This window comes from Pipistrellus hanaki (genome assembly GCF_964339955.1).
Source record: "Pipistrellus hanaki genome assembly, chromosome: 3".
Taxonomy (NCBI): Eukaryota; Metazoa; Chordata; class Mammalia; order Chiroptera; family Vespertilionidae; genus Pipistrellus; species Pipistrellus hanaki.
This window is the reverse complement of record NC_140505.1, coordinates 186365018-186378560: the sequence shown is the minus strand read 5'-3', so window position 1 is coordinate 186378560 and position 13543 is coordinate 186365018. Positions and strand designations below refer to the sequence as shown.

The following is a 13543-nucleotide window of genomic DNA, read 5'->3' as shown; positions in this document are numbered from 1 at the left end:
GGGGAAACACAGGTGTAAGGTCAACTCCAAGACAAGTCATTCCAAAGCATCTATCTGTATAAAAGCCTGAGCAACCTTTCTGCTAGTATCTATGACGCGCACTGACCACCAGGGGGCAGACGTTCAATGCAGGAGCTGCTGAGCTGCAGTGACTTGGCAGCTGTGGTTCTCGGGTGACACACCCAGAACCAGAGGAGGGAACCTGATTCCAGGGTGTGTCACCCAAGACCCCCCTCTCACAATCCGGATCCCTTGGGGGATGTTGGAGAACTGGTTCCGGCCTGATCCCCACAGGCCAGGCTGAGGGACCCCACTGGTGCCTGAGTCCGTGCACAGGGCCGTTAGTTTTACACATTCTGCTCGAGCGCAGAAGCCCCTCTGGTTCTGCCATCGAACGCGCAGGCCCGGCCCGGCACCCACCTCGCAGACGGTGCAGTGCCAGCGCGTCTCCACGTGGTGCTTGCACTCGTTGCAGGTGTAGACGAAGCGGTCCTGGCTCTGGGTATGCAGCTCCACCAGCATGCACATGGTGGACCACTGCGCCCTCCGCAGGGAGGAGAACTCCAGGTGCTTGTCCCTCGCGAGCGTGAGAAAGGCGTCCCGCCCGTCCATCAGGTCGCAGGGGATGAGGGGGTCAGGGTCAATGACGGGAGGCAGGGAGTTGGCGGCAGGGCCAGCGATGAGACGGATGACAAAGAAAACCTGCAAAACAGACGGTCTCATTCTGACTGGAGCTCAAGCACAGGGGACAGGTGAGTCAGACCGGACCCATGAGGCCGGCGGACGCTGAGTCAGCGACACTGTCCCTCCTGCTTCACGGCTCTGGTCTTTCTCCGAGACTGCCTACAAGGGGCCTAAGATGTACACCTATCTTTCCTACCCCATTCAATAATTTCTTTAAAATAAGAATCAACTGGTCAGGTACAGTACATGTACAGTGGACATTTCACCTCAGAGAAGTCTACTTTTAAGATGCAACCGTGGTTTAATCTGAATCTAATCACGAGAAAGAAGAAAAAAAAGACAAACTGTACAAACTGTAAATCTTGTAAGGCTTGTGAAGGCCTGCGCACGTGTACAAAATGCCTGTACCTGAGAAATGGGCTGGGAGCTACGGCACAGCAGCTCCACACGCTCCTCAGCTGCTGGGCCGTGCGAGGACGGGGCACGGACAGCGGCCTGAGTATGAGGCCGGCGCCTGGCCAGGCAGAGTGTCTTCTCTCTTGGAAGGCACTTGCTGCCGAGACCGGTTTGGCTCATTGGATAGAGCATCGGTCTGCGGACTGAAAGGTCCCGGGTTCGATTCCGGTCAAGGGCATGTACCTTGGTTGTGGGCACATCCCCGGTAGGGGGCGTGCAAGAGGCAGCTAATAGATGATTCTCTCTCATCGATGTTTCTAACTCTCTATCCCTCTCTTTTCCTCTCTGTAAAATATCAATAAAATATATTTTAAAAAAGAAGAAAAAAAGAAAAAAGAAAAAAAAGAAAGCACTTGCTGAAACCGAGAGAGAGGAAATGCAGCAAAATGGTAGCCACTGGCGACTCTCAGCGAAGGGGGTGGGAGGAGGCCCTTCAGGAAACTTCCCTGTAGGTAAGGTGGGAAAGATACAGCAAGCAGCAAAGGTTTTGCTCATGGAAGTCTGAACACTTACAAGACCCATTCTCATTCCCAGCAGTGGAAAGGCTGCAATAAGAAGCTGGTATGTAGGTGTTTGCAGTTAACCAGTATATAAGCTATAAACTCTTATTAATCTAATAAAATGTAAAATGGTGCCTTCCTGAGACCAGGACGCTGTGAGCAGCTGCTGTACTGCCCCCTGAACTGTGCCCGTTTCCCAGAGACTAAACTGTGCAAACTAGCAGGAGACTCACAGTAAGCTTGGGCCGCCATGTTAGCATAAACAACTCATGTGAGATAAGATGCACAGGAGAAGAGAGCACACACCGAGCAGAGGCAGATACCAACAGATGCCAGAATGAGTTAGAAGTGCACAGGGAGGACTGTGACGGGGTGTTTGACTTTGTAATATTGGGTTTAAGATTGTGGCTCCAAGGAAGCACTCAGAAAGCAAGAAAGAGCGTTTGACAGTGTGACCAGAGGAAAGCACTCTAACAAGTGGGGAATGCCTGACCCACTCAAAATAGAGGAGAACAAAACCCAGCTGATGACTCCCTAGGTGATCTGCTCCATGGCCAACCCTCTCACCACCACCATGACTGAGTCCATTGTGTGCCACTCTGTAGCTAAGGGGCAGAACTGGAATCTAACCTGAATTGACAACCTTAGATTTCAACACTACTACCTAAATCGTAAATAGTGGGATTTTTGTTCATTCTAAGTCAAACCTGTCAAAACAGGACCTTTCCCAATTGCTCTGTTATGTTAGAACTTTGTGACACCACATATCGCTCTAAATAGATGATTATCTCAGAAAGACACACAGTAGAACTAAGGAATTCTTTCGTTTCACTAGCATGGTTGAGGCAATGGTATTAACCCTCTATTGTTGTAGGCTAGCCTGCTGACTACTTTTTTTCCCCTTTATTGATTTCAGAGAGGAAGGGAGAAGGAGAGAGAGAGAGAGAAAAATATCAATGATGAGAGTGAATCATTGATTGGCTGCCTGCTACATACCCCCTACTGGGGATTGAGCCCGCAACCCAGGCATGTGCCCTTGGCTGGAATGGATCCCGGGACCCTTCAGTCCGTAGGCTGACGCTCTATCCACTGAGCCAAACCGGCTAGGACTGACCTTACTTCTTTAGCCTTCAACAAAGAAGGCATGGGGGTCCAGCTAGTGTGATTCAGTGGTTGAGCACTGACCTATGAATCAGAAGGGCACAGTTTGATTCCCAGTTAGGACATATGCTTGGGTTGTAGGCTTGATCCCCAGTAGGGGACATGCAGGAGGCAGCCAATCAGTGGCTCGCTCTCATTATTGATGTTTCTCTTTCCCTTCCTCTCTTGAAATCAAAAGAAAATTGTGTGTGTGGGGGTCCTTTCTTTGAAACTTCGACCAGCAGGCAGGCCGAACATCTGGTCGAGGGGACAATTTGCTTATTAGCCTTTTATTATAGAGGATGTACACTGAGTGGCCAGATTATGCGTGCAGAGGTCATAATAATATGGCTACTCAGTGTATATTTAAAGGAGTAGTGGTGTATGGGAAAAGATACTTTCAAGAGCTGTATAGGTCAATACCACTACAATAGGTAACTCTCAAACTCCAGCCTTCAGTTCCCTCTCCGCATATTAGCCACTTCCTGTAAGGACTTGATTATGATGTGTGAACAGAGAGGAACTGAGACAGTACAAATCAGACATGTTACCCTTTAAGACTTCTCTCACCAATGATGATGCTGGAAGGAAAAAGAACCCAGCACACCCTACAAGTAGGTAATTTAGATGATGAAATAATTGTTTTAACTTCTCTGAGAAGAGGTTTATGAAAGTTTGACTTTTCTTAATTCTCTCCACGTTCCAATTCCCTTTCAGGAAGGTCAAGTCAACATTCTGATTCATTTGTTTGGCCAAAGTTCCACTCCAGACAAACTGGAACGGCCAGTGGTGTTCTAAGGAACTTGGTTTAAGACAATCTCCTGAATAATGGTGAACCAACAAGATAAACTGTGCTTTCAAAACCCACTGTCGTGTGCCACCTCACAGCTGGGATATATTCTAAGAAATGCATCATCATGCGACGTCATAGCGTACGTACAAAGACCTAGATGTATGTGCTATGCTTGTACACGCCCGGCAGCACTGCAGTTTGTTTACACCAGCATCACCATAAACCTGAGTGATGCTGCGCTATGACAACAGCTGTCCCGCTGTAAGGTAACAGGCATTTTTCAGCTTAACTTATGGGACCACCACTGGCCAAACGTCACCAGGCAGCACATGGCCGTGTCAGACACAATCCAACACCATCTAGATGCATGACAGCTGCAAATCGAAGCAACCTTATTTTTCTGTTCTCTCACAACCCTAGCTGCCCTCTTCCTTCCTTCTCATGCAAATGACTTCCTCGTCCCGAATTTCCAATCTGGGGCTACGTCATACATGCCAACCATGGTGGGCGGCGCTTTTGGAAGTCCTGCCTGCTTGTCTCCGGTTCTTACCTCTTTGTGCTTCTCCATGGTGGCGTACAGCTTCTGCGAGAGGTCGTTGGACACGTTGGGCATGCCTGGCTTCTTCTTATTGCCTCTGCTCAGGCTGCTCTTGTTTTTGCTGGTTTTCTTATTATTCTTCTTTTTAGCATTTTTGCTGTCTCCCTTTGTCACCTGCAGCAGAGCAAAAAGGAGACAAGAAAATGTGAATGCTGTTAGGAAGTGACTGAATAATATGAATGGTAGAAAAAGGCTCCTTTCTTTGGAACGAGAGATCAGTTTTTAAGCTGTTATTTACAGTAACATTTCTCCCAGTGAAGAATCCCTGCACTGAGACCCTCATTAAGGCCACGGCAGAATGAGCTTTTTCACCAGGGCAGCCCCATAGTTTGGAGACCCTTCAGATCCAGCAACCCTGTCTCCGAATTGAGGATGGGAAACAAGGAGTGGCAGTGTGGGGCAGTGAAGGGTGCACAGAAGTGGTGAGCCGAGGACTTGGACTCACTGATATACTCACATTCAATAATTTTATGGGTCTACTTGAAAAAAACAACAAAAAAACAAAACACTCTTGAAAAACATCCAATCAATGAATTTAAACAGTAAGGCTGTAAAGAGTTCTACAGACTACTTAGGATGACTTTAGAAGGCCAAACTAAATGAGGGCAATTCTAGACATGCTTGTGAGTAAATAACAGACTGGAAAAGCTCCTTAGATGACCCTCCTACAAAACCAAGCTCTGTACACAGGGGACTAGTAAACTGTGGCCAGGCCTGTTTTTGTTATTTAAAGGGGGGAAAAGCCGAAACCGGTTTGGCTCAGTGGTAGAGCGCCGGACTGCAGACTGAAAGGTCCCAGGTTCAATTCTGGTCAAGGGCATGTACATTGGTTGCAGGGCACATCCCCAGTAGGGGGTGTGCAAGAGGCAGCTGGTCGATGTTTCTCTCTCATCGACGTTTCTAGCTCTCTATCTCTCTCCCTTCCTCTCTGTAAAAAAAAATCAATAAAATATACTTTAAAAAATAAAAATAAAAAAATAAAAGGGGAGAAAAAGTGTCGGAGACAATATATCCATAATCTGGACCGTTAGAGAAACTGAAGTTTACCAATCCCCTTCTAATGGTCAGTTATCAGGTCATCAGTTATTAAGGTTTTCCTTGTTTCCATGATCAGCTTCCACACTGGAAACCCAAGATTCCATTCACAAAGGGGCCTCACGCTGAGAGAGTTTCAAGCCGCAGAAATAGGACCTTGGTAACGTGGCCAGTATTTCTTCCCAATTTAAAGAGGTCTTTCAGCCCTGGTCAGTGATACTCAGAGACTGTCGGCCCCAAACTGAAGGGTCATGGGATTGATTCCAATTCCTACCAGGTTACAGGTTCCCTACCCTAGTTGGGGAGGCAACCAATTGATGTGGCTCCTCACATCGATGTTTCTCTCTCTTCCCCTGCCTCCCTTCCACCTCTAAAAATAACCTCCAGCAAAGATTAACAAAGACAAAAAATCAAAGAGCTCTTTCACACCTGAGAGCTGTAACGCCAAGTTGAAAGTTTACACTCACTTCTGGTTTAGAAATGAGAATCAAGGTACAAGGAAAGGAAAAGGAAAAGCCCTTACATCTGTGCTTTCATTACTGGTGTTTTCCTCTCGCTTCCTCTCTTCCTCCTCCTGTTCCAGCTCCTTAATGCTCTCTTCCAGAACATTGGGCCAGAAATCACCTTCAAAGTAGGGCAATTCCTTTGCACTTGTTAACCGATCTTCAGTAGCTTGTTTAAAAATATCCTGTGAAAATATCCAGGCACAAAATGAAATTTCTATTTTTATTTTTTATTTTTTTAAAAAAAGGCATATATTATACAAAAGCAGTCACAACTAATGCACATATGAAACACCAAGGATTAAAATGTCTTTAGTCCTGGCAGTGTGGTTCAGTAGTGAGTGCCTACCTGTGCACTCAAGGGTCGTGGGTTCGATTCCCAGTCAAGGTCACGTACCTTGGTTGTAGGTTCAATCCCCGGCCCTGGGGAGGGGTGCATGTGGGAGGCAACCAATCACATCAATGTCCCTGTCCCCCCTATTCTTTGAAAACAAGACAGTAGAAAAAATACCCTTGGGTGAGGATTTTAAAAAAAGGCTTCTAAAATGATGGCAGAGATTTTTTTTTAATCTAAGCATCATGCCAGGAAGACATTTAGTGTCATAAACAGTGAAAGGGCTGTCTCAAACTTCTGGTTTTCTTTTTCCTCTACCCACACAGGCAGGAAGGCTACCTGCCTTTATATAGCAAGTGGTAAACCATCCTGCAGAGGCGCCGTCACTTACACAGGCTCTGGCTGTTCCTGATGACAAAGGCGGCGCCAGGGGAGGCCCAGCAGCTTTCACTGAGCAACATGTTCATCACAAAACCACAAAGACCGGGAACTACATGGCTACAGAGATTCTGCTGTGCTGCTGGGAACACACCCAGCTAATGATTCCCTCCCAAGAGTAAAGACAGGTAAGATATTCAGCACAATTTCTTATTTTGAGAGACCCTATTATTATTAACAAGTGACTATTAAGAATACATTCTTAGTCAAGTCTTTAAAACAGAAATTGTTGATCTAGGATTCTTGTTTTTCTTACTTTGCAAAAGTTTGACTACAGAAAAGAGAATATTAAACACTGATACATTCAACTGACTAGATTTAACAGTTTTTAAACATTTTCCCAGATATAAGCCATCTTAATAATCTAAGCAAAATAAAAACACTTTACAAAAGTAGCATAACTGTGTAAGTTCCACGGGAGAGGGAGAACCCACAGCAGCTTTTTCAGACAGTGCCATGCAGAACAGAGGAGCAGGATCATCTCCACTCCATCACCCCCCCTCCTCCTGACCTTGTAGTCATGGACGATCCGCTCGGACACGGACTTGTCCAGCATCTTCTTGTACCACTCCTGCAGTCGCTTGGGCTTGGGGATCTTCTGATCAGGTGGATGGCAATGGAAAATGTAGTCGTCTCCTTCACTTGGGGGACATGCCCAAATATGCCCTGTGGTATAACTAACAATACAGAGAGAAGGAACATTCAACAGAAATGATCATCGATTCTGGGAAGAATGTCACACTAAGCTACAAGGTGAAGTCAAAAGAGAAACCAATGATTCGCCCCCAAGACAATGCAAAGTAGCTAATCCAGCATCAGATCCAAGTTCTTAGCCAGAACTAACATGGCGCACAGCAGTGACAATGGAGCTCACACTGCCTAGTGCTTCTCAGAGGTTCCACGGAGGCTAGTTGTTGAAGCGGGATGAGGGGTGGGGAAGAGAAGATCCAAATTTGCATTTAAAAATCAAATGAAAGCTACAATGCAAACGGAAATCGATCCATTTCAATAAGAAAGCTGAACAGCCGTAACCGGTTTGGCTCAGTGGTAGAGCGTCTGTCTGCAGACTGAAAGGTCCCAGGTTTGATTCCGGTCAGAGGCATGTATGTTGGTTGCGGGCACATCCCCGGTAGGGGGTGCAAGAGGCAGCTGGTCGGTGTTTCTCTCTCATCGACATTTCTAGCTCTCCATCTCTCTCCCTCCCTCTCTGTAAAAAATCAATAAAAATATATTTTAAAAAAAGAAAGAAAGCGGAGCAGCCTGCAAGGTGAGGTGTAAGGAACCAGTCTGACACATTTCTCTATCCAGATCTCCAGACCTGTGCTTTGGTTTTGATTCTCAGGTGTAAAAGGATCAATGCAAATGTTCAAGGTTCTGGTCCTAAACGAGTAACAATCAGCTCTGAAATAAAACTGTACCAAACAGCTTAACAAACAAAACTAATCTGGGATGACTGTGACATCAAAGCTCTCCAGCGAGAGTCAAGTTCCAATTCTATTAGATGAAACCAAAGCTGAGAGAAAAGGGTAAAAAGTTATATATTTTTATGTTTCAATTTATATCTTATCACAATATCACAGTGGTAATTAATTTAAACCATTTTTAAAAAATGCCATTTGTTATTCAGATGCTTACCCTAGTTTCTTGACATATTCTAGATATCCGATGAGGATTTCGTAATAGACTGCCGTCCTCAAGCACTTGGGGCGGAAGAAGTGGACGCTGTCGAGGTAGGAAATGTACACTCTCCTGGGACACGAGGGGAGAGAAACCAAGGCGGTCAGCACCGGAGTCCTTACCAGTGTGCTAAAAATACCCGCGCTCTCCACGTTCTTCAAAGCTCACCTTGTCAACATGGTATGACTGCCAGGTATTTACATGACTAGATTGTGAACCCTTTAGGGGAGCTTAATGAGCCTAAGGCTCTATTATAATCTCAGCTCCCGGTAGTGCCTGAAACATAGTTTATCAACCATATTTATGGATCCAAATGTATTCTGGCAGCATTCTTCTTCTGGCCTTTATACTATTTTGGAAACAAATCCTAAGCCATATTTCTACCTGATCTGTATGACATTCGTTCACTTACCTCTCAGCAAGGTACTTATCTAGATTTAAGCCCATTTTCTGAAAAGGAGTGTTTCTTTCCCATGCCAGGCTGCTATTCACAACACTCCTTATTAATATGACCACAGAAAGCAGTATTGAGCAGTACTCTGTGTTTTTGGTTTCATTCCAATACTACACTTGAGAATTTGCATTTCCAAACCAAGTCCATCAAACAGCTTCTTCTGCCCATTTGGCCTTTCATCTAACTAAAGCTCCGCCCACACCAGAAGCAGCTCGGTAACCCTTACCTCTGGTTGGGCGGAGGGCAGTCGGAGCCATACTCCTGAACGTGCATGCCAAAGAAGCACAAGTCCACACCATCAATCTCTTCAAAGGCAAAGAGGGCTTTGGTGCGATAGGGAAAGGACTCCGCCATCTCTCCACTATCTACAAACCTACACAATTCAGATGGGAGGGAAAACACGTCATTCAGATTAGAATCATCGATAGTAACGGGGTGAGCAAGTGTGGATGGATCCAGAGAAGAGGATACCTTGCTTTCATGCCCGGTTTGACTTCCACAGTTTTGTCTGAAGCATGAACGACACGAACAGTGACTTCTCCCGACTCGGGGTGACTTTGTCTCCTCAGAAAATCATTCACACGATTCTCTAGAAAGGTGCCGAGCCTAGTGGATGGCAACCCTAGGGACGCAGAAGGTTAAAGTTCAGTAGTAACCAAGATGCAAAATGATTACTGTTAAAAGCAAGCAATACAGTCAGATTCCCCCATGGAAGACTTCATGAATTCGCATTCATCCTTGCACGGGGCCGTGCTGATCTTGTCTGAATCATTCCAGTGTATATACAGTCAAAGCAAGCATGGCGTCAATTCTTCTTAAATGTTATTTCCCCCAACTTTTTATTTTGAAAACTATAATTTCAGAAGTCAAGAAATAGACCAAATATCCATATGCACTTTGCCTCGATTTGCAAAACTAATGAAAAAAAAAAAAGTATTTTAGAGTAAGAAAAAGATATCAATGTGAGAGAGGCATTGACCAGTTGCCTCCTGCATACACCCCCACCTGGGACTGAACCTGAAAGCAAGGCATATGCCCTGACCAGGAACTGAATCAGGACGGGATGATGCCCAATCAACTGAGCCACATGGCCAGTGCTGCAAAAATAATTTTTAAAAACGATGGATATTATGAGAAACCTTGCAGGAATAAAAGTGACCTGTAGGTCAGCAAAGAATTGCAAAGGCACTTACGAAACTAAACCAAATACTGTTAGACAAATTAATACTAATATAAAAATTTACCCCCGCCCCCAACCTCAATTGAAAAGGTCACAGGTCTCAAAGCAGCCCCCGCTGATGGTATGGACAAAAGTTAAGAGAACCGTTTATGGAATGGCAATTCTGGCCAAATATTTCCACACCTGGCCCCCATTAAAAAATGGTCCAAATATGGAGAAATGCAGAAACAAGAAAACAAATTGTCCATTTTACAAACCCTAATCCCGGAAATGTTTTTCTTAGGTCTAACGAATTTCACATCAAAAAATACACTACAGTTCAATTCTAAGTGCATACACTATAGAAACATTATTTCTAGTTTGGTTAAATATTTTAAATAAGATTGAAACGAAGCCATTCATTTTAGACAGCTTATTAACTGCTTCAGTGAAGTGCTGCCACGCTGTACCTGTAAAAATGAACTTACTCTTAGCAGAAAACTTATTTTCTTTCCTAGTTCGTGCAGTTTTCTTCAAACAGCCATCACAGACAAACCTTAAATGTAAATAAAACTTTGGTTACAAAACTCAGAGAAACAAAGTAATGGATACTACATAATCTAGCGTACGTACTAGCGTACGTACTGGTAGGTGTCAAGTTAAAATTCAAAGGATGACTTGGGAGAAATATAAACATTTCTACACATTAACAAAAAGTTAATACAAACGTACGTGAAGAGCTTGTAGATATCATTCACGTACAAAAAAGGAAAAACTGAATTGAAAAATAAAAGACATGAAGAAATGTGAAGGGCATATAAACTGCCTTACATGTGAAAATGACGAAGGATTATAGGTTAAGATAGGAATTTTGGTTTTTGGCAAAATTTGGGTATCAGTCTGTTTGCTTCTGATCGATATTTAAGTGGGTACATTCAAAAGTACCAATAGATTTAAAATATACATTTTTAAAAATCCTCACCTGAGGAGATTAAAAAATTGATTATTTAGAGAGAGAAAGGAGAGGGAGAGAGGGAGAGAGAAAGAGAGAAAGAGAAAAAGAGAAGCTGCCTCCCATACAGGGATCAAACCCGCAGCCTGGGTAAGTTCCCTGAATGGGAAATCAAACCCGAGGCCTGATGCATGGATGACATTCCAACTAACTGAGCTGCCAGCCAGGGCCAAATGGACATCCTTCATGTTCCTGCAGTTACTGAGGATGTGTATCTTAGCTGAATTTCTTACAAAGACCCGAGAGGTCAGAAGTTGCAGGAATCACTGCCAATCATAAATATCAACTACTATGAGTTTCCTGAGTTATTTTCTGGAAACCTGTTAGCCTTCTCTTTCCTGTGACCTTCAAACCAGCATCAATAGTCCAAGAAAAGAGCAGAGGACAGTACAGACAGAGATCCCACCCTAAAAGTCACTTGATACACAGACTCTCCTCCTCGTCCCCTTCCCTGGGACAGAGCCCATTATTGGGGAGTGAGAAGTGGCTCCTAGCAGCAGCAGGCTAAGTGTCCCAAAACCTCCACATCAACATCAGTGAGGATGAACAGCTTGGATAAGTGTGTGCAGAATACACAGAAATAGAACATTGGCCCGAGAACAGCTGTTAACTGAAGTCTGTATCCAGTCACTTTATGCAATTCTGCCTTTCACTGAACAACAGCTATTGCCTCATTACTACAGCCATTAACCTTACTGCCCAACCTCCCAAAAAATGTTTACGTCTAATCCTAACAGGGCCATCATTTAATGAACTATTCAGTGTAATGTTTCTCAGAGGGAAAAAGGTGTTCCCTTAGTACCCTCATATCTGTATCTTCTGATTTTTCTAACACAGTATAAGCAAACATTCAAAATTTGGTAAACTTAATTGCATCTAACACCCCCTTGCTAGTTTCCAGGTGGTAGAGATTTATTGTTACCTCTATTCAAAATCTTTAATAAGCATTTACTTTGAATGTAACCAAAGATCACAAAATAATCCTATATGATGAAAGGCTAATATGCAAATCAACCAAACGGTGGAACGACTGTTCACTATGATGTGCACTGACCACCAGGGGGCAGACACAACACAGGAGCTGCCCCTCCTGGTAGTAAGTGCGCTCCCTCAGGGGGAGTGCCGCTCAGCCAGAAGCCTGAACCGGACTCGTGGCTGGTGGGCACAGCGGTGGGGGTAGGAGCCTTTCCCACCGCCACGGCAGCGCTAAGGATGTCGGCCTGCAGGCTTAGCTCGCTCCACAGGGGAGTAGACCTAAGCTGTCAGTAGGACATGCCCTTAAGGGCTCCTGAATTGCAAGAGGGCCCAGGCTGGGCTGAGGGACACCCCCTCCCCCGAGTACATGAATTCCGTGCACTGTGCCTCTAATTTAAAATAAAAACCAGAAGAATAATTGAATATGGGTTAGAAAACTACATGCAAACAAGAGAATGACTTTTTTTGATTTTAGGTTATTTAATGTTTTAAATCTGGGTTTAAATTAGCTTTTCCCAATCCAAATAACAATTTTAGAGACAGTAACTTTAAAGATATGATATAATCATTGCAAAGACAAAAAACTCATTAAAACTCATGATGAAGAGAGTCTAGATAAATACTGGTGTCTCACCCAGATGGCCAGATGATCTCATGATGAAGGACACAGATCTGATGCATCTTTCTTCCACATTCTGTACATTCAACAAACCTGGAAGTAAAATGCCAAAGTATCTAAAGACTCGAAATAATAGTTTTTACAAGATCTTTACTGTTACAGGTAGAACAAATTTCAAAGAAATTAAATGTGACATATTAAAATGTGACTGGAACAGCAGTAAAATGTGAATGATTCCTACTTCCAAATGAGTCTGACACCACCTCAGCCACTCTAGGGATGCCTACTCCAGTGGTGCATGTCAGCGCTCTGAGAGGCCTCGCCACCAAGGAGGGCCTGTGAGCTTGTTTGAAAATGCAGAGGACAACAGGGATGGATCACACTGCCCGGGCAGAGGCAGCTAGGAGCCCTTTGGGCCTATGCAACACCAATATTAGGTCACTTTAGAGGAATCTAAACAAATACTAACTGTAATGTAAACACCTACATTTCTACCACCTACATTAGTTGTATGTATGTAGATTTAATCCAGTATAGAATCATCTCACTGGCCATGCAAACCAAGAAAATGAAGAAGGAAAATCAAAGTGTACTGACTATTCAAGGAAATCAACTTACAGTTCAGGATCCAGTGTGTCATTTTTTCTCTTGGAAAACTGTTCTTTATTTATTGTACTAAAGAGAGAAGAGGAACACAATGAGAAAAAGCGATGTAGAAAGGTGAGCATCCTGACCACTGTTCTCTCCCAAGGAATAAATCTCATAAGTGGTTTATTTAAATCTTTTGAGAATATACTGAGCATAAATTAAGCAGGTACATTCTTGGCTCATATAAAAAGCATGTTTACATAAAGGAATACCTATGTTTTTGGAAAGGACTTTAGCGTAAATCTATTTCTCTTTGTAGGAGAAACCAGGAAGAACTTAGAAACATGAGGTAATTCTTCTTTTCCTTTTAAAATCTTGCATGATATTCTTAATTTTATGTATTTTTTGTCTTTTAATTGTTTAATGTTCCTAGACTAAACTATAAAAGATGGTGTTAATAGAGGCAACTATTTAAAAATAATACTCATTTTTCAGGGAAGTCTAGTCAAATAACTTTTTACATTAGAGAAAATTTCAATATAAAAAAAGTTTTAAAGGTTAAAATTCCTTATAGTAAT

General features: G+C 43.6%; 1 protein-coding gene across 1 annotated transcript in view; it reads right to left on the bottom strand.

Annotated features, from left to right (window-relative positions):
- Positions 1–13543, bottom strand: part of EP300 (EP300 lysine acetyltransferase) — a 63806-nt gene that overhangs the window by 3290 nt on the left and 46973 nt on the right. Inside the window, exons 21-30 of the mRNA XM_084879081.1 lie at positions 12996–13052; positions 12393–12470; positions 10260–10327; positions 9084–9234; positions 8839–8985; positions 8117–8230; positions 6993–7158; positions 5730–5894; positions 4124–4285; positions 421–702 (exon numbers count right to left, since the gene is read on the bottom strand). Coding sequence (XP_084735207.1) covers positions 421–702; positions 4124–4285; positions 5730–5894; positions 6993–7158; positions 8117–8230; positions 8839–8985; positions 9084–9234; positions 10260–10327; positions 12393–12470; positions 12996–13052 — 1390 coding nt within the window. The remainder of the gene's footprint in view (positions 1–420; positions 703–4123; positions 4286–5729; positions 5895–6992; positions 7159–8116; positions 8231–8838; positions 8986–9083; positions 9235–10259; positions 10328–12392; positions 12471–12995; positions 13053–13543) is intronic.